Raw genomic sequence first — 27740 nt, 5'->3', positions numbered from 1 at the left:
CAGCTCTAGACCCAGGGCTCTTTTGTGAGCCTGTGTGTGGATCTGTCCCAGTTGCCCCCACCTAGGGCTGCAGAACATATTCTGACCCCCTTTGCCAACCCCTCATGTCCTAACCCCAAGCCCTAACCCACCTGTCAAACCCAAGAGCAAGTGTATCCTAACCCCTGGGAGAGAGGGACATGGGCCTCAGGGGACACTGGTGAGAACGACAAAGTCATTATTGATAAGGCTCAGGAGCCTCTGAAGATCTGCTGGCAAGAGGCAGGAGGCAGTGCCTGCCAGAGTCTTTGCCCTGAGCTGCCTTGGAGGGCGGCCATAGAGTTGCCATGGAAACACAACCCTGGAGCTTGAGACCGGAGCCCCGGCTTCTCCTACCCATACCCATGATCCCTTAGACTTTCCTGTGCCCCTTGTTTGGAAACAGCCACTTCTTGGAGAAAAGAATGTGACATGAGTCTGAGGCCAAAGCTGCAGAACTAGAGAGCACACATGTGCCACCTGCCTGGCCTGGCTGTCACTGGGGTGGGAAGCCCACCTTTCCGAACCATCTCACACTGGCTAGCTCACTTCCACCCTGCACCATCCTCCTTCTCCACAACTCACACCCATCTTCTCAGTGACCTCCCAAAAGATGTCCCCTCCCCCTACCTCTCCACCCCTTGGGCAAAGGACTTCCTCAGTCATTTTCTCACATCTCCATTTTTCAAAAAGGAATGATGTTTCACTTACACACAGTAAAATGCACAGAGCTTCAGTGTATAGTTCAATGAGTTTTGACATGTGTACGCCTCTGTAGTCCACACCCTAATTGAAACTTGACATTTCCTTTTTCTCTTCTTGCCCCTCCTAGATTATTTTGGAGCCTACCAATAAGGAGAAAGAGGGTGGACACTGAGAGGCAGGAGGAAGCACACAGAGAGAGCCACAGGACATCTGGAGCCTGCAGCTGGGGCTATGAAGGATGGAGCTGGGTCCAGCCAGGCTGGGATGAAGCCTTTCTGCCCTTCAACCCTGAGACTAGGTATCTTCCCAGACCAGGAAGGAAGCAAGTGAACCCCTACCCAGCCCTGGCCAAGGCCCCCCATGGATGAGGTCCGGGAGGCTTCACCAGAGGAGTCTGAAGTGTCCTGCTTCCCCCAGGTCTTCCCACCTGGATGGCTGAGGGGTCTGCTCTACTGCTGCTGCAACACCACAAGGAGGATGAATGGCATTTTGATTTCTCCAGGAGCCAAGGGACCTGGATCCTTGAGGAAGTTTGTCCCCTCTTTGTGTAGATGAGGTTGGAAAAACTGGTGTACTTCCTATGCCTGTTACATATTCATAGGTGTGGGGGATTAGGATGTGGACATCTTTGGGATGCCATTACTCTGCCTATCCATGAAGCCAGGAAACCCCAAAGTTCAAAGATCCCAGATGTCTCTCTAGAGTCTGGACTGTTGAAACAACTCTCCCCAGGGGAGTGGGTACAGGGAGATGCCTTGCAGATGCCACCCTCCAGGCCCTGCCTCCCTGCCACAGAGGCACCAGAGGGACAGGGCTTCTGTGGCCATCACGTCCAGGCCCCTGCCTTACTAAAAGCCTGCGAGGACAAGTCCTCCCCACCATGGAGCCTGGGAAATGGTCAGCAGACTTTATGACTACCTCGCCCTCCCACCACCTCTGTCTGGGTTCCCATCTCAGTGTAAACTCCAGGAGATATCCGTCTGGTGCTTTGTTGAGTGTCTGGCACACAATGCGTGCTCAGTAAATGTTGGCTGGATGAAAAAATAAATGGGCCTAGCAACTGGCTGGACCGATGTTTTTCCTTCTAGTTGTGTCCTGTCTTGTATATAAGGCACTGAGCACAGTGTGGTCCTATCTAAGCCACATGACAAGCTGGGTCAGATTACATCTTTCAGCACCAAGAAAAAAAGGAGACAAAGTGACTAGCTAGAGGTGAGAGAAAGGAGGGTGGGCAGGATTCTGAACACTCACTTTCTGATCTAGGAAGGAAGCCAAGAATAACATCAGGGTTAGAATTTGGAAAAGTAGAGCAAGAATACCAAGAGCAAAGTACACAACAGAAGCAGCAGGGACAGAAGTCTCGAAGAGCAAACCAGAATTCACAAGAGGCACAGGGACTCTGACTATGGCAAGAGCCACACAGCATGAATCTTCCAGAGACTGCAGTGACTGTGGGCTTCCTCTCCACATGCTGACCCACCCTCTCCGTCCAAATCCCAACATTAGCCAGAGCCCAGGCATCATCCTAAGCCTTGGCAACAAGCCTTGGTTTCATGTTCACTAAAACAGTTTTTTCCAACATGTAGACGCCAACCTTCCTTCTTCCAAAACTGATCAGTAAATGCTCACTGCTATATTGCTAAAGTGGGCCTGCCGCTCCCATTAGAGTGACACAAATGGACGCCTCAAGGCAGTGTAGGACAGTGGTTACATGCACAAATTCCATTGCCAGACCACCTGCCCCAGCTCCGCCACTAGTGACCTTGGGCAGGAGATATCATCTCCCCATGCCTCAGTTTCCTCTTCTGTAAGATGGAGGCTAATCATAGGACCTACCTCAGAAGGTTTTACTGTGAAGACTCAAGGAGTGCTTATAAATTAAGTGACAAACATATGCCTGAAAACATGGCTCATCCTATATAAATGTTTGCCAGTGTGGTTTGAAATAGGATAAGAGTAAAATTTTGAAAAGATGTTTCCAAAATGAATTAAGCAGGATGAGCCAAGCAATGGCCTTGTTACAAGGCAGGGATGTTTTTATGGAAATTAACAGACAAAGGGAGGCACTGTTTTACCTAAGCACATACTTGTTTTGTGTGGTTCACCAACAGCTCTCCAATCTTAGGCGTGCGTCTGGCACGTGAGCTGAAATAGAGCTAGACAGAGCCTTCCAAGTACATGTGCAAAGAGAACCCTCCGTTGTTAAAGCCGCTTTCACAGAGCCCTCCCTGAGGAGCGAGGAGGCTCTGCTCTGCCTTTTATCAGAGATTATGTTTTTCTCTCTAGAAAAAGGGGCTGACAGAAGTTGCTTGGTGCTACGGGGGAGGTGTGGAAGCTCCACAGACTGTAAAGTTCTGTGCAGAGGGAAGGTCTTTCTATAAGGACGATTGCTCCTCTCCAGCAGCTCAGGAGAAGGGCCTATTAAGGGCGGCGGGGGGGGGGGGGGGGGGTAGGGGGGAGGGATGGCATTGGGAGTTATACCTGATGTAAATGACGAGTTGACGGGTGCTGACGAGTTGATGGCTGCAGCACACCAACATGGCACAAGTATACATATGTAACAAACCTGCACGTTATGCACATGTACCCTAGAACTCAAAGTATAATAATAAAAAAAATAAAAAATTAAAAAAAAAAAAAGAAAACTGCAGAATTCTGCCCACCTGAAGTCCTTCAAAGTTCCTCCCTCTCTCAGGCAAATTCCTCCCACAGGTGAGAGTGGGTGGGGCACTTCTCTCAGTCAAAGATGAAGGACTCCCACCTGGGCTCTTACTGTGCAGCATTGTGCACAGTCAAAATAAACAGTGGTAGGCCGATGTCAAAGCCACGATCCGGCATCTGAGACATGGGTTCAAGGCTCAGCTCAGCTGCTTATCTTACTGTGTGACCTCAGACAACACTCTTTCTGCTCTTCTGTTTTCCTCAACTCAAATGGGAAGAATCTACCATTGCCTGGTGTACCTTCACTGCAGTGTTGACGTGGTCCAAATGGGAAGGTACTATCGGCACGTCCAGCACTGTGTGAATCCCAGTTGTTGTTATAACCAGGTTACAATCTGTAAAATCTACCCTTTCCTTGGCTTCCTTTTCATTTTCCCTTTGATTTTGAACAAATATGTATTGAGCTGTGCCTGTGTTTTGTATCAGATTGACTGAAAAGTCCATGGCTCTTCTTCTGGCTGAGGTCATAGCCAAGTCCCCTGCAGGAACTAGAGGGCCCTATTTCTGATTACTCCTTCTCCAGAGCCCCTGTGTGTTCCCCCTATCAGACCAGCTCCTCTCCAGCCCCAGGAGTGGTCTCTGCAGCTCCTCTGTGGACTGAGGCCCTATGGCACTTAGCTGAGGTCACCTTCAGGATATTTCCAAAATCTAACCCCATCTCAGCACCTCCTCTGCTGCCATCATGGTCCAAGCCACCATCGCCTCTCACCTGGAAGCCTCCTAACTGGTCTCCATGCTCCCAGCCCTGCCCCTTCAGTCTGTTTTCAGCATAGCAGCCAGAGGCACCTTTGCAAGTGACAATCAGAGCATACTGCTAATCTGCTCAAGCCCTTCCCATGGATCTCTGTCTCACAGAGTAAATGCCACACTCCTTGCAAAAGCCTATGAAGCCCGTCTCCTGGGATTCACCTTGACTGCACATCGGAATCACCCAGGAGCTCTAAACAATACTGAAGCTGAGTGCCCCCCTAGAAACACTTATTTAATTGGTCTGGGGTGTGGCCTTCGCATCAGGATTATTTTTTAAGGTTCTCCTGATGTGTAGAATGTGCAGCAAGGTTGAGAACCATTGCCCTAATGATCTGCTTCCTGTTGCTCCTCTGGCCTCATCTCCAACTACTGCCCCCTTGCACACCTCGTTCCAGCCACAGGGGCCTCCTTCCTCTTCTTCAAACACGACATGGCATGCATGCTTCTGCCTCAGGGCCTTTGTACTTGCCACTTCCTCTGCCTGAAAGGTACTCCCCCCATCCTCCAACAGTACCCCCATGGCTTGCTTCCTCTTCTCCTCCAGGTCTTTGCTCAAATGTCACCTCTTAGTGAGGTCTTCCCTGACCACCCAGGAAAAATTGCAACTCCCCACTCTTGTCCCAGGTGTCTCTCTCTCCGACTTTATATTTCTCCACAGCACTCACCACCATCTAACATACTACATATTTGACTTCTTTGTTTTGTTTACTCTCTGTCTCCCCCCAACTAGAATGCCAGCTCTGTGAAGCAGGGGTTTCTGTATGTTTTGTTCACTGCTTTGTCCCTTGTGTTAGTCCATTCTCATGCTGCTATGAAGAAATACCTCTGACTGGGTCATTTATAAAGGAAAGAGTTTCAATTGACTCACAGTTCCACATGTCTGGGAGGCCTCAGGAAACTTACAATCATGGTGGAAGGCACCTCTTCACAGGATGGCAGGAGAGAGAATGAGAGCCAGCAGGGAAAATGCCAGATGCTTATAAAACCATCAGATCTCACGAGAACTTACTCACTATCACGGGAACAGTATGGGGGAAACTACCCCCATGATTCAGTTACCTCCTACCTGGTCCCTCCCACAACATGTGGGGATTATGGGAACCACAATCCAAGATGAGATTTGGGTAGAGACACAGCCAAACCATATCATCCCTGTACCTAGATTATGCTGGCACAGAAGTGCTTAATAAATGACCTGCAAGTGAAAGCATATTCTTCTCTCCCTTTGGACATCCTCAGCTGCTCTTTCATCCTAGCCCAGTCCAGTTCTCTCTGAGCCACAACCAACCATACCCAAGTATACAGTATATAGAAGGTGTTCAATGAATATCTGTGGAGCTGAACTGGATCTTCTCCCTAAAAGAACACAGTCTGCAAACCCAGCAGCAAGACCTTTCTCCAAGACTCCAGATATAAGCTCACCATGGTTTGCAGCTTTAAAAAATAAAATGTAAAAATGAGGAGAAAGAGGGGGAAACACTGTGGGGGGAGCTCACAAAAATTAATGAGATTTTCTCAGCTGAGGTACGTGCCCATATTTTTAATAATTGGGAGTAATAAGAATTCTCACTGAACCTTAAAGGAACATCCTCCTGTAACAAAGAGAGAAGTCAAGACAGACTTGTCTGTTAGATGTAACGACTTGTTAGCCCCGCAAGACGGATGTACTTTAAAAACTAATTTACAGAAAAAAGATTATTCATAAAAATGCAACTAATTGGGTTAAAATGACATATTAACAGGAATGTGAGATGACTGTAGTGCCCTTAAGGAGTAAATTAAGTTGTTAATCCTCAAAATCTCTCCTGGAAGAAAGCTTTGCCCCTACTCAGCTAATGGAGAAACTGAGGCTGAGGGAAGAGAAGAGTGACTTGCCTAATGCAAGCCAAGGGGACAGGCCCTGGTTGAAGCAGGAAAGGGACCCAGGAATCCAGGCGCCCAGTCCTGGCTCTGTTCCTAGCACTCTGGGGACCCCATCTCCCCACAGGCAGGTCAACAAGGTCCCGGTCACTGACTCTGCTCACCCACTGGGTCTGAGGTCAGGCAGGGGTCGGTCCAGGGGCAGGCGGTCGCTGAGGTAGGCATTGTAGCCGTAGTACTGGAACTGCTTCAGGGCCACGCGCCGGCCTTCGGGGCTGAGCTCCTGGCCCCAGTGTGCAAACAGAGAGGAGTCTGTGAAGGGCTCGGCCTCTGCCTCCTCAGGCTTGGCAGGAGCCTCTGGAGAAAGAAGGAACAGGACACAGTGGGTCAGAGTGCACCCCTGCATGTGCCATGACAATCCCTTTCCCTTCTTCACAAACAGCCTTTGGTAAAACAATCTTAGCCCCTTCTTTCAGGGGTTGGGGCTGACTTGGGTTTTCATGCTTTCCAAAGACCCATTCATCCATGAATCCATGCATTCATCTAACCCACAACCACCAGGCACAGGAGATCGAGAAATACACCTGACAAGGTCTGCTGAGAAGCTAATGGATGTGACCCTGATGCCCCATGGCTTCAAGTCAAAACCCCCTTTTTCCCCCGTCTGCCTCCCTGCCAGAGATGCTGGCCCCAGCCCTCAAACTGGGCATCTCCTTCTCTGTTCCTAGCTTGTACCCCCATTTCCTGCAATTCCTGAGTCCACCCCACATTGAGGCACCCAAGCTGGGAGTCTACTCCTCCACCCAGTTCTTGCCAGCCCTTCTCCCTCTCTCTTCACCGTCTGGTCCTGCAGTGAGTTGCCTCGTGCACCATGTGACATTCGCCTGACTATCAGCACCCCAGCCAGACTGCCTCCTGCTGCTTCTAGACACTGTCCACCAGAATAGTGGATCCATGACACAGGTGACAGTCAAGCCACACCCAGCCTGCCCTACACTCTGGGCCCTGCTCATGGGAGCCCTGGTGGACTTGGTGGAGGCAGCTCAAGGCCAGCGCGTGGTTTCCCAGGAACATCCCAGAAAAATGGAGGGGCATCACTAACGGTAAGAGCAGAGACTTTGAAGTCACACCGTCATGGATTCCAGTCACTGCTCCACCACGTACTGGCTACGTGACCATAGCACAGTCAACCTCCCAAGGCCCAAATTCTCCCACCTAGAATGCGGAGATGATAATACCCAACCACCCTCCAGAGATTGTGAGGATTCCATTAAATAAAGTGTATAAAGCATTTAGATCAGTTTATGTCTCAGAACAAGTGCACAGCCAATGGCAGTTAGGGTTATTATAGCAAGGGAGGGTTATTGAAATCTCTCTTTTATGGGAGCTAAAAGAGATCTTGCCAGGACATAGACTGATAGTCCAGGACTTTGGAATTAGTTCCCTGGGACAGGTCATCAGGTGAATCATTTGAGGTCAGAAATCAGAGAAATTGGACAGAGATGGCAAGCCCACTGGACAGGGCCTTCTATGCTCACAAATTCATGAGGGAAGTAAGAAATGGAGCCAGGAGCCTGGAATGAGACAGTGACCAGAAAAAACAGAAGCGGGTCAGGGACAGGAGAGACAGGCAGGAGAGGCAGGCTTGGGACACCTGCCCACATCCCCTTGTTGGCCTGTATGGAGCCAATGGGTGCATGGCGCACCTAAGTATAGGCTGGAGATGGGCAAGGGGTTAGCATTCTGAGGTCTTCCAGGCTGGAGAGCTTGGGGCTATCAACTGCCACCTCCACTCGTGATGCTCTCCTGAAAACCCATCTGGAAGAGAGGAGACTACCTGGGAACAAAAGGGAGAGCCTTCCAAAACACAGGCTCCTCCTACCATGGAAGGGGTGCTCCAGTGGCAGGAAGCCTCCATCACTGGAAGCAGGCAGATGCCATCAAGAGTAGAAGGGGACTTAGCAAGCCCATGATCCTGAAAGCAGAGATGCCAGAAATCTCAGTGTGCGAGATGCAAAAAGATCTGTAAACGAACTCCCAGGTGCTGAACTCACTGGGTGCACATGCATAAGGTACTTCTCCAGGCCACGTCCTCTAAATGGGACACCCCTGTAACTCCTGGGATAACCATCAGAGCTAACACTTGCCGAGTGTTCACTCCTACCATGAGGCAGCATTTTCTCTTATCAACTCATCTCACCTTATAGGGTAGGAATTGTTGTCATCTTCATTTTATATATAAAGAAAGTGAGGCACAGAGAGAATAAAAAACTTGCCCAGGTTCACACAGAAGGAAGTGCAGTAGCTGGATTTCAATCCTGGGAAGACTCTCCCCAGGCAGTAGTCCCCCAACTATGCTATACAGCCTCTATATGGCAATGGGCTGCTAACGTACGTGAAGTACAAAGACAAACATGGCATACCATCTCGGTGACTGATTTTCCTTAAAAACGTAAAAGCAAAGTCAGAAAATTAAACAGCTTAGGATATATTGAAGAATAAAATGCAAACTATGCAAACACTTCTAAGACACAGCATTGTCAGGATTGCAGCGGCCTGCACAAAGCTCCATCCCCGAACTTTCTCATTCTTCTCCCCTACTAGGCATGCTTGAAGGGTAGCACAAGCATGCGTGCTCTTGAAGGTCCTTGTTATCTCTAAAAAGATGTATGACTCATTCGTTTGGAATGGGGGGTAGTAAAAATCTAAATCAGTGAACCAACTGAATCATATAATATTTAAAAGAAATGTAGTTTTATTGCTCTTGAATACCTAAATGGATATTACCAAGTAAAATGAGATCAGTTAATGGAAAATTATGATCCAAAATTAGGCCTGCATTGCATAATAATATGTTATAAACATATTAAAGTCCTGGTGACACCACATGCTCCTACCTTGTCACTCAGTATGGGCAAGAATGATGACAAACTCAAAGCCAGTGAGTCCTGAAAGATGAGGTGGGGGGCCTACAGCAGGAAAGATGTAATGTTTGTTGGATTTCTGCCAAGAGTCAAGCACCACGATAGGTTATTTCCTTATCGAATGCTGCCTCTCTTCCTCCTCACTGGTGCAACTCCACAGAGCAGGACCACATCTGACTTGATCCCTGCTGGACTGCCAGCTCCTAGCACAGTAACTGCTTCTTACAAGGGACTCAATCAATCATTTCAAAATACATCAGTTAATAAGTAACCCATAGTGATCAGACATGATGAAACCAAAAGTGAAAAGGTTAAATGTCTAATCCAAGGCCACCCAGTGTGTCAGTGACATCGAATAAAGGCCTGGCTCCTCCAAACTCCACATTCTTTTCTCTACACCAGGAGTGGCAAACCGTGGTCCAAGGGCCACCACTTGTTTTTGTAAATAAAGTTTTATTAGAACACAGTCACATCCACTTGTTAACATATTCTCTTTGGAGCTGAAGAGCAGAGCTGAGTATGTATGACAGAGATGATATGACCTGAGAATCTGAAAACACTATCTGATTCTTTAAAAACAAAAAGTGTGCCACCTCTGAACCTTTCCCCAGCCCTGTCTGCCCTGTACCTTAGAGTTGACTCTCCTCAGGTAAGGAGGCCTTACCTCTCTGAACTCTATTTAATTTTTCTTTACTTCCAAAGAATTGGTTAAGAACACTGGCTGTGGAGTCAGAATCCTAGTGTTTATCCTCCAGCTCTACCATTTGCCAGTTTGGTCCACCTCACCGAGCCTCAGTTTCGTCTTCTGGAAAATGGGGTTGAAAATAGTAGTGCCTTCCTCACGGAACATTTGTGAGGATAAATGAGATGGCCAGGTAAGGAGCCTGGCACAGTGCCCGGCACACAGTAAGCTCTCCATAAACATTGCTGAAGCCCCCACGAAGCCCACAGCCCTATCGGACCGCTGGAGTTCAGATGGGAAGGTGACCTTGCCAAGGTCTCCAGCTCTGGAAGATGCTGATGCCATCCAGCCCCACATGAAGGCTCTCCATGTCCACAGACAAGTGGTCTATGCTTAACCAGACCTAGAATCCACTCCTGTCTCCAGTGAGAAAGCAGGCCTATATGGTCATCCAGCAAAGGGGACCATCTTTGACATAAGGGGGATAGGCAAAGAGGCCTCGGAGAAGTGTCTGGGCTGGGTCCTCCACAGGGGTCCTGGGGTGTCTGGCACATCTGGTGATACTCAGACCCTCTGATGTCTGACATCTAGGGATGAGGCACTTTCCAGGAGTGGACTCCAGCGGAAGCCCCTGCAAAGATTCAGACCTACCTGGGCATGTCTGACCAACTGATGAGGCGACTTAAGAGAAGCACATCTCCAGGGACTGAGGACTCCCCAGGAGGGCCCATTCAAGGCAGCGATTGAGCAGGGCACAATGAACTCTGTGAGCTGCAAAGCCAGAGCGTGTGGAAGAGAGTATTTGGAGGATTCTGAGCACAACACAGAAGCTGTTACTCACCCCCTGCCCTCACCCAGCCCTGAGTGCTTGTCTGGGCCCTGAGGAGAAATAGGATGAAAGGGAAAGTGAAGGGGCTGCTTCACCAGACAGCCACGCTTGGGGCCCAAGCAGTGCTTGAGTCAGGGAAGGCGGAAGGAAAGGAATGATGTGATTAGGGTAGGTTGGGGAGCCCCCAGTGGAGCCTGAGGAGACCCCCGGGCCAGGGGAAACATTACCATGCCCTGTCCTTCTCTGATCAGAACCCTCCAAGGGCCTCCACCGCCTTCTTGTTAAATGCCTGCAAGGCCCAGCACTCACATCCCATCTCTGCCCCTGGTTTTCTCCTTTCCAGCCGCACCAGCCACTCATCAGACTCACCAGGCACATCTCACTTGGGTGCCTCAGCTCCAGCATTTGCCTGCACATCCTTCTGGCCAGTTCCCTCAAGTCTATGTCTTTACTCAAAAGTCGCTTTCTCAGCAAGCCCTATCCTGAACATCCAGCCCTCTTCCCAGTTTTTACATATATAGTCTGTGATATGGTTTGGCTGTGTCCCCACCCAAATCTCATGTTGAATTGTAGCTCCCATAATTCCCATATGCTGTGGGACAGACCTGGCGGAGGTAATTGAATCATGGGGGTAGGTCTTTCCCGTGCTGTTCTCATGATAGTGAATAAGCCTCAAGAGATCAGATGGTTTTATAAAGGGGAGCTTCCCTGCACACACTCTCTTCCCTATCGCCATGTAAGACATGCTTTTGCTCCTCCTTCACCTTCCACCATGGTTGTGAGGCCTCCCCAGCTTTGTGGAACTGTGAGTTCATTAAGCCTCCTTTTCTTTATAAATTACCCAGTCTCACTTATGTCTTTTTCAGCAGCATGAGAACAGACTAATACAGTCTCCATTCATTTTGCTTGTTGTTTGTTTCCCAGACTGGAACATGGCTCTGTGAGGTCAGGGATTTGCTTTGTTCTCTGTTGAGTCCCTCAGACTCCGAACAGCATCTGGCACCTAGTAGGTGCTCAACCAATACCAGTAAAATGAACAAATAGGGCATTAGCAGTGGGTCGTGGTGGGAGTCAGACAGCCCCCTGCCTACTAGAGATTCCCCAAAACTTTCAGAGGGAGTGGAAAGGGGACTGCAGTCCTGTGCCAGCAGGTAGGAGCACAAAGCCAGTGAAGGTACGGCCAGGGCAAATTCCAGCTGTGTGTGGTTAATTCCTCCCCAGTTCACTTAAGCAAATGATTGTGCACAGTTACACAGACTGACAGGGCACGCTTAAGAGCTTTTCAGGTAGTTCCACAAAATATGGTCAGTGGTAAGCAATCTCCACTGCTCTCCCAGGACTCCTCTGTAAATTTCTTATACTGGAGAATTACTGGGCTTCTCTCCCAAGCATCCAGAATAGGACTGTGCATGGAGTAATTACCCCGAAATATAGGGAGAAGGAAGATAAAGAGGGAGGCAGGGAGAGAAGGAGGCTGTGTCTTCTTCTTGCCCCTCTCTGTCTCTCTTTCAAATCTCACCAAGAAAGGCTCAGAATCAAAAAGACTCCACTGAAGGGTCCAAAAATCCCTCCTTCCAGAAACCCAGGCACAAAGGGCAATGAGGTGGAAAGACCCAGAGACTCTAGAAAACTGACCTAAGATGCCCTCAGGAAGTGTCCAGCTCAAACCACAGAGCCACAGAGAGCCAGGGAGTCAGGCCAGGAGTTCTCATCCTTCCTTGAAACCCAGCCCGCAGTGTCCCCAGAGCTCTGGCAGACATGTTGATACCTGTCTTCCGTCCTGAGTCTCCTCAGTCTCCAAGGTGCTTGTTACAGAAATCCTCACCATCAAGCCCTGAAGGGAGGATTCCCTCCAGAGGACACTAATCACTCTACCCTTGAAGAGAAAGGTACAGTTGATGGGTCTGTGCAAAGCATGACATTTCTGACATTAACAGGCAAACAGGCTGACTCCTTCCTCATTGTTGACATTGAAATTCTCCCTGAGGGACCCAGCGAGCAGTCATTCCTGCTCATCCCCAGGGTGCAGGGAGCTACAGCTTGGCCAGCCCTATTCAGAGAGGCTCCATGATGGCTGTGCTTCCCTTGTTTGCGGGGCCTTGGAACTCATTGTCAGCTTTGCCCACAAAGGGTGTTAGCCCCTTTTATCAGCTAAGCAATGAATATTTAAGCAAGTTTATTCTATGCCAAGCTTATTGCTTGGGTATTGAAATATTAAGATTACTCAGATGTGTTCCCTATCCTCATATAGCATCCAACTTAGTGGGAAAAGCAAACACATAGAGAATGTAATCAATGCTCTGATCAAGGGTGTATAAGATGCCATTGGGCATCTGTAGGTGAGGGGAAATGGGGCAGAGGGAAGGCTTCCTAAAGGAAAGGATGCTTGAATTGAAGAATAAGTGTGATCCTCAAGCTCACTCCAGGGCAGTACACCCCAAAGTAGAGACCAACAAGAACCAGGATGCAGAAGGAGGAAAGAGCAGTCTGTGGGGCTCAAGGCTGCTGGACAGGTGGCTATACAGATCTGAAACCAAGAAGCCAGACCCAGAGCATCCAGAGCCTCAGCAGGCTGAGGGTAGCCCATGGAGGGGGGCAGGAAGAACCACAGTGAAGACTGCAAGACTGAAAGCCTTGAGATTAGCGTTATTATTTGGAAATAGTTTCTGAACCTACAAGCAAGCGTCCCAAAGTCCAGCATGGTAAGCATCACAAAAAGGTACTCTCTAAAGTGGCACTGGGTGCAGTGACTCATGCCTGTAAACCTGGCACTTTGGGAGGCAAAGGTGGGCATATTGCTTGAGCCCAGGAGTTTAAGATCAGCCTGGGTAACATGCAGAAACCCCACCTCTACTAAAGATACAAAAATTAGCTGAGCATGGTGGTGTACGCCTGTAGCCCCAGCTACTCAGGAGGTTGAGGCAGGAGGATCACTTGAGCCCAGGAGGTCGAGGCTGCAGTGAGCTTTGTCGCTGCACTCCAGCCTAACAGAGCAAGACCCTGTCTCAAACAACACAAACAAACCACAGAATGGCAAGTGCATTATTTGGGGTCCAACTGCAGGCTGATCTTGGGTGTCTGCTCTAAAAGCTTTATCCCTGGAGCTGATTCCCTAGTCCAGTGTACCCCAATTCCACTGCACTGCCCCTACCTCTCCTAGAATGTATGTTTAATCAATCCCATCATAGATGAGAGAAAACTGCAGCTGGAGACGTTAAGGGGCTTATCCTGAGCTCACAGCCCTGACCACAGCCCTACCTGCAAATTAATGCACCAAGATGTGTTGTCTGACTTGAGGACTGGAGAAACTTTAGTCCCCAGGAGGCTATTCACTTGGTCTGTACTGGTTCATACTAGTTGTTAAACTATTGAAATACCTTCCTAGCGGTAGCAAACAGCTGCCGCCTAGAATACCTCCGGGGCCCCCTTGCAACCCCAGGTGCTCTGGCCCTTTTCTTGGAACGCTCCCGTTCTTTTCACCAATCGGCAACTCAAAGACCCAGCCAGGAGCCCTAGGACCCTGCTCTAGGCGGTGTTGAGCATTCCTGTCAATTGGTTAGTACTGTCCCTTGCCAGTTGTGTGCCAAGTATATTTTGACTACCACTTGCTTGAGTCCTTCCTAGGTGGGCCCCTGTGAATGAGAGTGATGGGTTTCTGGAGACCCACTCACTCAGGTCATTTGCTTCCCCACGGTCATGCCCAGTCCTTATTGTGCATGACCTGTTTTTCATAAAGTTCTACCAACGATCACATAGGGCACCTGGGAAATGCCATAATGTGGTCTCAGTGATATGCCCACAGTGCCTGACACACAGCCCATTGATAAGAGTGGAGCTTACAGATACATCCTGGCAGGTCCATGCAAATTCATGGAGACAGGTGGGAAGTGGGGCAGGAAAGAGCTTGCAAAGCTTTTAGCAATGAATGCAACAAAACCCACAGCTCTGAGCGTTGTGCATGGGGTAATTGGCCAAGCAAGAGGAGCACATCTGGAGGCCCTGCCAAAGCTTTTGAGGTTCCTGAAGCCACTGATGCTGAAAGTAGGAATTCCTGCATGAAGAGTTCTGCTTCAGCGGGCAGCCCAAAGTGCTGGCCCCACTGGCTCGTGCTCCAAGACTGTAGTGGTACTGAGGTTGCACAATGGAGTGGAGAGGAAATGGGCTTCAGAGTGAAAGTGGTATTGTAATGCTGCCCAGCCCTGTCTAGGTTGGACTGCCTCACCTTCTAGGACCAGATCCCTGGAGATCCGCTTCTGCTGAAGCTGAGTCATTTTGCCAGCTCTTGCCATTGCTGGAGATAGAAATTCTGAGGAGCCGGTGGCTTTTTGGAGGAACTGCAGGAGAGGCTATAGCCCAGACCTCTTCCTAGGCAAGAATCTAGTACTCATATCTGCTCCTTGGATTGGAGAACAAGGGAATCAGAGGAGTCAAATGGCATGGTTGCTGCTGGAGGTCAAAGTGGTTTAGGGCTCCCACCTCAAGGTTGGGCCACAGGAATGGTCAAGTCCTGCTGAGGGGTCAGACAGAGCCACCCAGGACGCAGCTCACCTGGCTGAGGACCCCTGGCCTGCTGCCCAAGCTGGTCTGTGCACTCTCTGGAAGCAGCAGCTCTGCTTCTTGTCCCTCGGTTTGAGCACCTTTAGGGAGGTGTTCCCAGGAAACCACTGGAGCCTTCTTGTTTCTTGTGGTTTACTCTGTTTACTGTGTGTCCCTCTCTCAGGGAGAGGGGATCGCTGAGAAGGCTTTGGGGGGGGGGGTGCTAGCTTTTGCCCTGCAGCCAGTTCTGTAGCCACTGCTATTTCTGTTTCTGCCCTCAGGCCATGCTCATAGCAAAGCTCTGGTTGTTTGGTGATGAGATCTAGAACCCAGTGAAAGGAGGCAGGAGAAACTAGGACAGGCAGGTTGGGGTGCCAGGTATCTGCCTGTTGTGGGCCCCGAGACCCTCTGTGTCTGAAGTGCACTTAGGGTGCGGACCCAGATGGTCCTGTCTCCTGGTCCTCCTCCCAGAGCATACTGGGGACCCCTTCTCTCCTCACTTCTGGGTCTGCTATTCCCTCCCTTTAGGAAAGACCCAGAGTCCCTTCAAGCCTTTGCTTTCTTCACTTGCAAGATGAAAACAGACTGTCAGGCTGCTATAAACAGTCACTGTGAAGTTGGCTTTGGGAAAGATGAAGGCTAAGCATCAAATAATGCAGCAAGCATTGCTGAATATCCCAGATAAGAATTCATAAAGAATGTTTTCCTTTTTTTCCACTCCTCACTTTAAAAACAGCTTTATTGAGGTATAATTTATATACCATAAAACTCACCCATTTTAAATGTAAAATTCAATGATTTTTCAAAAAACTTTTCTTCCACTCCTGCAGTACCTTGTTGCATGCTTTATTTTGGGTTAAAAAGAAAAGGGCTAATTGAATGTTCAGAAATGTACATTTCTCTTGTCGGCTTTCAGTAAACTCCTGCCCGCTGACTTCCAATGGTGAAGAAGTCACCATTATTCCCACTAAAGAGCTTGATGCTTGGGCCTTACCTAAGAAGCCCAGACCATGCTTGCAGAGCATCAAAGCCCAGTTCACCCAAGCACTGCTAATGAGGGCAGGACTCACACCGCCACGCAGAGGGGTCACATCACAAACAGCCGGAACAGCAACGTTCAGCCTCGGCTGCCTTCAGCTTGCCATCTGCTGTGTCGCCTTCACAGCCGGTGGACCTGCCCTCCCCCGTCTTCCAAACACTCAGCCTTGAGATCCAAATCCCAGCCTTTGTGCCTGGTCCCAGCCAAAGCCAGGCACTGAGACCTGTGGAAAGCTGGCTGGTCTGGGAGACAGGAAGCCTCAGCCTACCCTCATCTCCAACACTGGGCAAATCCCCAGCTCCCTGGGCCCTGTTTCTCTTCTGTAAGGTGGAGCCAGTGTTTGTGTTTTACTTGAGAGAGAAGGGGCACTTCGGCACATCATAGCGGTACTCTTCTTACATCCAGCAAAGCAAGATGTTATGCCTCTGCTTGTGATTAGGCTCCCAAAGGACAATTTTCAGATTTTTGAAAGCACCTTTTAATATGTCAAGCGCCCGAATAATGGCAAGTAAATGCACTATTCTGTTGAGTGGAGGGCTTCCCTTCTTCTCTGTTTCTAGAGTTGCATTCAAACATGAGCCAAAGGTCTTTTGCCCATGGCCCCCACAATTAGGCTTTCTCTCCCTGGAATCCTCAGAGCTGCCAAAAGAACAAAGTGGAATCTGACAGCAAAGAGCTTGGAACTAATCAGGAGGAAGGTGCCCTGACGGTCTCAGGTCCAACACTATTAAAATCCTCTGCACGAGGACGTTATTCAGCATGGCAAAGGCAAATCCAGGATGGCTTCCTCTGGCACCTGAACAGTGTTGCAGGGAAGAAGAGAGGCTTCTTCAGGATGCCTCAGCCCAAAGTAGGGTGGGGTCTGCCATCCAGAGAGATGCCCCACTGCAAGGTCGAGTGTAGACTCCATTAGGGGCTGAGCCCACCAGACTGAGGAGCTCTGGAGGCAGCTCTGCCCTAGATTGGCTATGTGGCCCTCATCAAGCTCTTAAACCTCTCTGAAGCTCAGCTTGCTCATCTGTTGAATGGGGATAATAATTTCTATGTCTAAGCTTGTTGCAAAGATTAAGTGAGATGATGGACACCAGGAAAGTGCTTAGCAAACCATCAGATATGTGGTAAAGTGTATTAATAGTTTCCTATGGCACTGTAGCAAACAACCACAAACTTAGTAGCTTGACAATGCAAATGTACTATCTTACAGTTGTGAAAGTAAGAAGTCTGATGGGGTCTCACCGTGCTAAAATCGAGGTGTTGGGAGGACCATGCTCCTTTCTGGAAGCTCTGGAGGAGAGATTCTGTTTCCATGCCCTTCCCAGTTTCCAGAGGCTGCCTGCATCCCTTGGCTCATGGCCCCTTCCTCCATCTTCAAAGTCCACCACAGTGGGCCAAGTCCATCCCACATTGCAGCACTCTGATCTTCTCTTCAGCCCCCTCTGCCACATTCAAGGACCCCTATGGTTGCATTAGGCCCACCTGGGCAATCCAGTCTACTCTCTGTCTTTAAAAGTCAGCTGAATTCACAACCTTAATTCCATATGCAACCTTAGTTCCCTTTTGCCATGTAAGGTAACATATTCACAGGTTCCAGGGATTAGGATGTGTATATCTTTGGGGAACCATTATTCTGCTGCCATAGCAAGAGTCCAATCATCGTGTGGCTTTTCCTATCTATTAAAAAGAGATTCTAATACTTCATTCACAGGGTTATAGTGAGGCAAAATACCAATAGTTAACATTTGTAAAGAGCCTACCATGTCCAACACTACTCTGAGCAAAATGGCTCTGTCCACCCCAACACTCACTGAGTGTGAACATACCCTGTACAGTCTGGACGGGGCTGTCATCTAGGTTCTTCAAAGGTGCAGCGCACCTGAGGGCTGCAGGTGGCCATGAGCTGTGGAGGGCCCTTATCTCTGCCTACTCCTCCCTGACTTTGAGGGCCTTTTGGCCTTTCCTCCCTCATGCACTCACTAATGAGGAAGAAAGGAGAGCCCTAGATGGTGCAAGGCAGGGACTGAGGCAGTCGCCCTCCTGCCTCCCTGTTTCTTCCTGATCCACACAGACGGAACCATTACAGTGTCCAACTGGCTTCCTGCTACTGTTCTTTGGACTTAGGTGTTGGTATCTGGCTACTCTAAGTGTGGCTTTCAAAACTCCCTAAAGTGACAGTTCTATCAGTAGTTTGTTGTTGCTTTCATTCGGGGAGGGGGATACAGAACCCTCTGAGAAAAAATGTTAAAATTGTTTTTCTTTATAAACTACCCAGTCTCAAGTATTCTTTTATAGCAATGCAACACAGATTAAGACAGCCAGGGATAGAGGAATTTGGCCGTGCACCCTGGGAGCTACTGGCAAGAGTTAGGGAAGGCAACTCCAGCTACGTGGGCTAGACTCAGGAAGGGTGGTGGGTGCCAGCAAAAGACCAGAGCCAGTCCAGTCTGGGCTGACATGGCAGGCAAAGGGCAGGAAGACATCTGACTCTGCAAGCTTAGTCCAGATATTACAGGATGATCTCTCTCAGTCAGAAAAATCCTACTCCACTCCTGACAGGCTGGCACTGCTGTGTCTTTCTTCCCCTGCAAGGGGGACTTCTGGGCCTGGGTGTGTCTGAGTGCGCAGCTGGGATGGCTGGTGCAGGTAGCAGCAGCAGGGCTCGGCGTGTGCACACACCCTCACAGAAGTGGAAATAGCCTGGATTAGAAACTATGCAGAATGAAAGCTGCTATTAAAGGGTCAAGTCTTTACACTCAATGCCAACTATATAAAGTACAAGTAAAAAAACTCATTTCAGAGAGCGACAAATGTCTGTATGTTAGGAACCAGAATTTATATGTGCCATTACTTGCTACTTTAAAACAATCCTTTAAAGCTAGAGTTCTGCCTAGGAGAGATATAATAAACTCTGAAACACATACCATTATCCCCCTCCCCCACCTGCCACCGAGCTGACAGCCTGGAGCTCACACCCGGACTTCTAAATATACCCTACACGGTTCACACATAAAACAGTGTTCCCAGTGTTTCCACACATCAATCTACTGGAATGAACAAGCCAGACCAAGCCTGCTAATGTTAAAGAGGCATGCTCCCCTGACACAGACACGCAGATGGGAACAGCTGGGCCGGACAGAAAGAAAGCATTGTGGCCCTTTGCCAGTAGGACAGCCTGTAGCCCAGAACAATGCCAGACACCTGCTGCAGCCGTGACTCCTTTCAAGGCCCTGCTGCAAGAGTCCTTGCTTTGGGAAACCTGCAGCCTGAACGAAGCTGCAAAAATCGCGTGTGCCTTTCTTGTGTAATATTACTCTATCACGTGCTCCCCTGTCTCAAACAGCCTCTCCCAGGAAGCCTGCCTGTTTCCAGTTTCTTTCTTCTGGTCTTAATGGGAAGCGGGGTGCTCTAGGAATAGCAGCAAGCATCAGACTTCACCCAGAGGACAGTTGGATTACAGATCACGGGGTCCCACCCCAGAGTTTCTCATTCAGCAGTCTGAGGGGAGGTCTGAGACTGTGCATTTCTAGCAAGTTATGGCAGGATGCTAAGTCTGCTGGTCCACGGTCCCCACTCTGAGAATCACAGCTGTAGAGGAGGGGCTTCCTAGTCTTGGCTCTCAGTACATTCAGTGTGTGGCTGTGGCAAAGAAGTCTTTCCTTTTTTTTTTTTTTTTTGCGATGGAGTCTTGCTCTGTCACCCAGGCTAGAGTGTAATGGCATGATCTCAGCTCACTGCAACCTCCACTTCCTGGATCCAAGTAATCCTCCCACCTCAGCCTCCCTAGTAGCTGGGATTACAGGCTCCTGCCACTATACTCAGATAATTTTTTTATTTTTTTTAATTTTTATTTTTTTAGTAGTGGTGGGGTTTCACCACATTGGCCAGGCTGGTCTCGAACTCTTGACCTCAAGTGATCCACCCGCCTTAGCCTCCCAAAGTGCTGGGATTACAAGCATGAGCCATCGCACCTGGCCCTTCTTTTTCTTTAGGCTGTCCTTTTCTTATCAGTAAACACAAGGTGATCTCTAAGATCCCTTCATGCCCTAAAATGTCACAATTCTAAGGTGGCTCAGATCACTGATTGTGGCTTACACAGGGCCTGGTGACTTTCACTCAGAAGCAGAATGTTCAGTGGAACCCTTAGGCCTTTAGTTCAGATCCAGAGAGGTTAAATACCTCGCCTGAAGTCACACAGCCAGGCAGCAGCTGATTCTAGGACTGGGAAGTAAAAAAGGGTCCTGATGCCCTCATTCCTGCTCAGTGCTCCCTCCACCACCCAGGAGGGGTCCTGCAAAATGACTTTGGGGAAAGGCAACCTGCTCAAAGAACAAGTATTTGGGATATCAGCCAAACCCCAGAGCCTGAGCCCTGGGCACACCAGCAAACCTCCTCTCTCAGACACCCTTACCTGTGTTGGTGCCTGGGTCTAGATGTACAGCATGCACCTGCCCCTACAGGACAGGCAGGTGGGAGGGTAAGCAGTGCTCTGCAGTGTGGAGAGAGAGCATATCAATCACAAGACCCTGGAACTATTAGTCCAGGCTCCCACAAGAGAACAGGGTTCCTGTTTCCCTCAGTTATCACTGGCTGTATCCTCACATATGGACATACACACACAGACAGACACACACACACACACACACACACACACACACACACAGAGAGAGAGAGAGAGAGAGTTCCAGAAGCCCACAGCAGCCTACAAAAGCTCATCCTGAAAACAGATTCTTCTAGCCCCAAGTGGTTGCTCACTGCATGTAGCAAGAGCATTAAAAATGTGTCATTTCAAAGATGAGAAAAGAACACTTGTAAAAACAAACTTGCAAGAAGAAATATTATTCAGTTAACTAGCCCACATCTGATTCTTTAAATGCAGTGTATGGTGCAGAAGGATAAATATGAGCCAGGGCCCCGGCGAGTTTGAGGTCTGCTCACACGCCCCTGGGAGCCCCAGCTGTGGTGGCCCCAGGGCTGAGCATGCCATCACTCCCAGCAGCTGTCGGCTCACTGGACATCTTTTCATTACTGTCCTAAGTCATAAATCTCTCACCCCTAGCAGTCACAGCTGTATTGCATCAGGGAGAAGTGGATTTGTCCTTCGAAAAAAGTGAACAAACAGGCCCTCCCAACCCCAGGCCCGGCAGGATCAGGAAAGGCTTTGAATCCACGTCAAAGAAGTCATCAAAGGAAATAGGCCATTTTCAAACAAAATCCATTTCTTGAGCATGACGGTAAAAATATTTATCACATGAAAGATGTGAAACCTTTATGATGTCTTGACGCTCTGTATTATGAATGCAGTATGTGTATGGTGGAATGTGTGCAAAAACTGTCATGCTCATGATTTTGAAAGGGGAAAAATTAGTCCTTTCCATCTGGCAAATTCTTAATTTACCAACCCAGTCGTGCTCTGTGAGCACCTGAGGCAGAGGAAGGAAGCAGTCCCGGCCTGCAGCCAGACAAAATAAGCAAAGGTTTTGGACAAAGAAACTCTGCACGTCCAAGATGTAGTGAATGGGGTCCCAAGCTTATCTATCTCTGTTAGCCATGGGCTTTGGAAAGCATCCACACTGATAGCTCCTGTACAAGGTCAGGCAAGGCTTCTTCAGTGGGTCCCAGGATTTTCCACAAAGTCTAAACGTTATTCCATAATCGTGAGTTTTTGCTCCACAAATGGATTTTTAAAATGAACAAAAAAGCCTATGCCCAGAAAGGATCTTGAGAGGCCAAGCCAGCCTTCCCGGGAGACTCAAGGTCTCCTAGGCTCAGATCTAAGGAGGACTGCTCAGAGGCCCTGCAGCCCTGAAGTTCCTCCTCCACACCATGCCTCAAAGTTAGTGGGCACCCAGAGAGCGGGCACCCTGATGCATAGCCTCTCTTGGCCCATGAACATCTCCTCTTCAGGAAGGAGGCATGGGCCCAGAGCTAATGCCCTTTTCTCCTGGTTGGTGGCTCAGAAAGAAGCTCCCTCGTGGGCCCTGGTGCACTGAGGAAGACACATTGGCTTGTCCTACTTTTTTCTGGGTACTCACAGAGAAGTGAAAATTAAAGTCTGTGAATTTGGCATTATAAATGAAATGAAATTCATTTATTCGATTAATATGCATCAAGATACAGCTGTGCAGAGAGCAGCATAGCCTAGCAGTGAAGTGCAAACCCTCTGAGTCACACTGCCTGAGTTTGGAGCTTGGCGTCACTACTCACTAGCTGTGTGACCTTGTACAAGTCACTTAACTTCTCTGTGCCTCCGTTTACTCATGTGGAAAATTGGGGATAATCATATTACCTACTTCCTTGTGGGGTTATTGTGAGGACTGAATAAGTTAGTAACAGAGCCTTTCACATTCTATGGGCAACATAGCTGTTGTTACTATTTTTGTTACTGGTCAGGTGCTAGGCTGGGAGCTAGGGATGGAATTACGGGCAGTGGGGAGTTGTTGGGAATGGCTGCTCATTATTTCTTGTCTTCCCCACTAGCTTCAAGTACACAGAGTACACAGAGTAATTTAGAACACAAGGCAACTTATCTATCCTTATCCCACGGGGACCCTGGGCGAGGTGCCTTTGGATGCCTGAGGAAGGTCTGTTGCCGGATCCTCAACCCCATTCCTGCTGAGGTCAGGGGAGGAAGGGACGTCAAGGAGGCCACATTGGTACCGGGAGCTGAATGCCACAGTGGGAGGGTCTCTGTATTTAGATTGATTTCCCCTAAGACTGGGGAGTTGGGTGGGCAGGGTCATCTGTCACGCCATGTAGCCCAGGGCTAGGAAGCAGAGATTCCCACCTTATGGAGCTGTCGCTGTGCATGAAAACACCAAGGATTATTGGAAGCTTGAGTGCTGCTCCCTCTGATCCTGGGGCTTGTGATCCGTATCCATGGCAGCTCAGTAGCCACAGAAACCAAAGCCACCTGGCCATGAGGTCCGGAAACATAGCTTAGGAAGCGTTAGAGTGGCCTCTGGGAACCAGAGAGGTGACAAGGCTGGAGGTGACAAGCTTCTCTGCTGTTGGAGCTGATCAGGGGTAGAGAAATGGAGTGCCTAGACCACTGCACACACTAGCTTCACCCACCTGTATAAGACAGACCATGGTTAGTTCCTGGACCATGGACCTGGGCAAGGTCAGCTGGCTCCCTATTAACCTTTTCTCTTCTGCCAGGCCCCAGGAGGATGTGGAATTACTGGACAATATTTATGTAGGGTACTCAGCTATCTCTAGGGGAGGGGCTCGCACTGTCGTACTGCTGAGCAGTTCTGCCTTCTTCCCTGGCCTCACTGCACAGCTCACCAGTGCTCTGCTCAGCATAGGGAGTAGGAAGGTCTCCCAGATGTGGATATGAGCAAAGTCAGGGCCCAAAGGAACCATAGGAGGCATCCATCCAGACGAGTGCTTCTCAGTCCTTCTCAATCATAACCTACAAGGAGAACTGTATTTTTTGCATTTTACCCATTACACACAAACACATATAAGGGAAACGAGGTTACAAAACAATCTTTAGCATGACTATGTGTGATTAACTCTGACATCTTCTATTTTATTCTATAATATCCTATTAAGAAGGAATGCTGTTCATGACCTAGTAAATTGATTTCATGGTCTGCTGGGTGGGTTGTGACTGCATTTTGCAAAACACTGATCTAGATCAACGGACTGTATTTTATAAACCAATGCCACCTTTACATGAATGTTGAAATCCCTACCCTCCTTTCATGTTACTTGAAATTTGAAAACAAATTAGGTATCACAATTGAAAACAAATAAGAACAATGGCCATTTTGAAACATGATTTTTCAAAGTACATGTGCCACTTAACTTTCCCAAGATTTTGATATGGATACCCAGGAAAGGAGGGATGATCCCCCATTGAAAATAACTTATTTACAACTGAGGTTTCCAAAAGAGTCTGTGGAGCCCCCTTGGGGAAAGTGGACCCTGAAGGGGGGGTAAGGGGAGTCTGAGACCTCTCTTTCCCCCTTTGCCAGAATAGCTCTAATTCTGTTTACCTATTAGGATTTTGCATAAGAAACCCTTTAAAGAAAGGGTCTGTGGCTAAAGAAGGTGCTTTGAACCCTGAAAGCTAATGAGTTCATCTGTCTCCTTTCTCAGGGGGAAGGATAAGGCCGAGGCATTTGTTCTATCAGAGAGGTTGGGGGACTTGCTAAAGATGACACAGAGAGGTAAAATTGGGGCAGAAATGAGGGGGAAGCAAGACAGAAGGAAGACCTGGGCAGGGTGTTCCTGAGCTCTTCAAACTGCTTCCAAAAGGCCTGGCAATAGGACACACGCAGATCAATGAAAGGACCCGGTTACTTGGCTTTAGGTGCAATTTCTAGAAGGCTCAGAGTAGAAAAAATTCTTACCTACTGGGAGTCAGAAGCCTGTTTAACAGCTACATGTGTCTTTGATTAATAAAAGATGGAAAATGAACTGATCATCTCTGTGCACAGGCAGTATGTACGGAGGAGAACGTCTTCTGAACCTGGGGCCCAGGAGGCAGGAGGCCCTTAATGGAGAGAAGATAGACATCACTGTGTGTGCCCAGCGGCTGCATACACTGCATGTGCCCATGGCAGGCAGGAGGGCTCTGCTGTCTCTCCACACTGACATGCAGAAGCCACACTGAGGATCAGGGTTCATGGCTCTACAGCAACTACTACATCAGGTGCTGCTGCCCTAACCTAGGTCACCCACGGCTCCATGGTCAGAAATCTTCCCAGTGCCACTGGTTCCACTGCAGCTGCCACCCCTGCCCCTTCACAGACCCCTTTCTTACCCAGAGCCAGATGAGAGAGGTGATATGACAGAGGCTTTTCTCCCAGCTTCCAGCAACATCCTCTGAACACGGCAGAGGCGCCATGCCAGTCTGATGGCCAGATGGAGACATTTAAAGGAAACCACTCTGTTTGCCAGAGCAAGCCCAGGTCCCCATCATAAATGTCCCCAAGGATTGGAATCAGCCCAGGAGACATGCCCACACACTCATGCATTGTGCACATTCAGGGCACAGACAGGCACCATGGCTGAGAACACAGTTTAACCTGAGTTCTCAATCCTGGCTACACATTAAGTCAACTGAGAATGAGATAATCACATCAAATTAAGAATGCCCAGGCCCAACCCTGGTTGAGTCAAAATCTCTGAAGGTGGGGTTCGGGGTATCTCTTTTGTTGTATTTCCTTTCATTGTTTTCTAAACTCTCCAGGTGATTCCAATACGCAGCCAAGATTTAGAACCATTGGATTAAGGATGGTGGTTTTCAAACTTCAGTGTGTATACAAGAATCCACCTGGCAAGTTTGTTAAGATGTTCACCCCAAGTTTGTTAAGATGGAACACCCCAAGATGTTCCATCCCAAGAGATTCTAGAGAAGAAGGTCTGGGTCAGGATAATTACTAAGAAGTCATTAGAAATTATCCCCTCCCTAATCAACAGAACTTCAGGTCAACTAGAAACATCTTAAATCTCAAATAACAAAGCAACCCTTCCTGTCTTATCCCCTGAGAAAAATACTGTCATCCTTTTGTATATCATAAATGTTGTACTGGTAAAATACCATGCCTTCTTTCAGATGTGATCATCTGTTATCATTATCCTCTGCCCCACAGCCTTTGCAAGTTTAATAACTTATGACTGCAAGGTCTATTTTCCTCATCTGAACATCATAATGGTTCATCTTCCTTGCCTGAGCATGGAAAGACCCACCTCCCCAAGGCAAGTTGTTGAGAGCTCCTGAATATACTCAGGTATAGAAAGAGAAGTCTGTTAAGGACCCAGGCTGTAGTGGTCCCCAGGCACCCACCAGTGAGTGCTCCCCTCCTTCCTGCCTGCCATGCAGCTCTAAGAAACAGCCAAGTCTTGCTTTAAGATTCTGAGTCTCTTCTCCATACCACGAACTTCTCACATGTTTCTGAAGCAGTCAGTGTTCCCCAGCATACACTTTGAGAAGCAGATTTCAAAAAGGCTTCCAACCAGCCCTTGCTCCAAGGGCAGGTGAGGCTGGGGCTGCAGGGAGGTTGCTGGGAGTCAAAGCCCAGCCAGGCTGCAGGACAGAGGATCTCAGGGACTCTTCATTGAGCCCCACTTTCCTGAGTCACTTGTAGTTAAGATTCGCGGGTCTGGGGGCTTTTTCAAATAGGACGCTCGCTAATGCTGGTCTACCACTCCACTTCAAGGACGACCAGCTTTGTGAGCAGCTGTCACTGATGGGATGTGGCAGATTCTACAGGTGCTGGTGATGGGGAAAATGTTATAAACCACCAAAAGAAGGATATAGGAGTCCAACAGGCTCCCTGCCTTCAGCGACCTTTGTTCTCCAGTGTGAGATGTATGGGTGAATGAGTATTGCTGATGTGCCATCATTGCACATGGGCTGGCTGGCTGGCTGGACAGATGGACAGTCCTGTGGACAGACGGCCATACAGCTGTCGCCAGGGTTTGGTAGGGACAGTGTGTCAGGCACAACCACTGCCTCTTGAGATGACGCCACCAGGACACAGCACTCTTTAACCACGTCACTGTGAATCAGCCAGCTCTGAGGATATTATTTTTTTGGATCCTGGTAGCCAAGAAAAGCAGTCTGAGTTGCTATAAACACAAAGGAGCCCGTCTGCTTTCTTGCCTCTGTGAATGTCTCAGACAGTGCAGAACTAACGAAGGTCCCAAACCACAGTACCAGACTGTTCCCAGGGACTTCAGAGAGGGAGCAGATGAAAGGCATGGAGACAGCTCTCAAAGCCTGCCTCTCATTATAAAGTGCTCCCAAGCTTCACAGTAATAGGCAGTCCTTGTCAAGTTTGTTGTTATGGCTACGTCTTTTACAGGGTCCAGTACAGATCTCCAGGGCAGAGACAGGCTGCTGCAGGGCTCAACAGAAGCCCCTGTCTTCTAGAGAGCAATCCCTCATCCCCTGACCCCTAATTCGTTTCTTCTCTAAACCTCACTGGATCTGCATCTTGGTGATCAACTTCTGACTTGTTTTCAGTTTGATCCATAAGGGCCATTTAGGGCTCCTCAGATAGGCTGTGAGCTCTCTGAAAGCAAGGATCATCCATGCCCTTGTCAGCTTAGGGTCTCAGGGCTGGCTACTTGGATGGTGTTAAGTGGATTTGCTAATGGGTGGACTGTGAGTTGGTTGTTGGGGAATGAGTATAGGCTCCCTTAGGTGTTTCCAGCTTCCTCTTGCAGACTTTTCCAAAGGTATTTAGGGGCTCAGGTGGCAGTTAGACAGGGGGCCTTTTCCAAGGACCCCCTCAGCCTGTCTTCCACTCAGCTCCATTGGAGAAGAGCATATTTAAGGACACAATAATTCCATCAGGTCCCCAGAACAGGGTCCCTAGTCACAAGCATTCTAAAACATCACAGTTCTCCAAGTGGATTTTGTTCTTTGAATGAATCCAAGTCCTGTTTGCTTGCCTTTGTAACTGCTTCCCATAGGAACCTTTAGGGAAAGACTGTCCCTCCAATCTGCTTCTGCCTCTCAGGTTACTTTTGCCAATTGACAGGGACACTTGGATGGGGATGGTTTTGAAGCTGTACCCAAGATGCTTCCCTGCCTTGAGAAGTCTCACAGCCAGCCCCCATGCATCCTTGGCCACAGCTGTTACTTTCATTGTGTCACTAAGGGCAGAGACCCTGGACCACCAGGTTCAAGGCCAGGTCTTTAGTCCTTAGGCCCTAAGG

The 27740-nt window shown here is 48.8% G+C and overlaps 1 protein-coding gene across 2 annotated transcripts in view; it reads right to left on the bottom strand.

Annotated features, from left to right (window-relative positions):
• Positions 1-27740, bottom strand: part of GALNT18 (polypeptide N-acetylgalactosaminyltransferase 18) — a 355896-nt gene that overhangs the window by 174064 nt on the left and 154092 nt on the right. For both annotated transcript variants that reach the window (XM_037999716.2, XM_008006704.3), the window contains exon 2: positions 6219-6411. In XM_037999716.2, the coding sequence (XP_037855644.1) occupies positions 6219-6411 (193 nt within the window). The remainder of the gene's footprint in view (positions 1-6218; positions 6412-27740) is intronic.

The sequence above is a fragment of the Chlorocebus sabaeus genome, chromosome 1, assembly GCF_047675955.1.
Source record: "Chlorocebus sabaeus isolate Y175 chromosome 1, mChlSab1.0.hap1, whole genome shotgun sequence".
Classification (NCBI taxonomy): domain Eukaryota; kingdom Metazoa; phylum Chordata; class Mammalia; order Primates; family Cercopithecidae; genus Chlorocebus; species Chlorocebus sabaeus.
The sequence above is the reverse complement of the archived record's forward strand: the minus strand, read 5'-3'. Positions and strand labels throughout refer to the sequence as shown.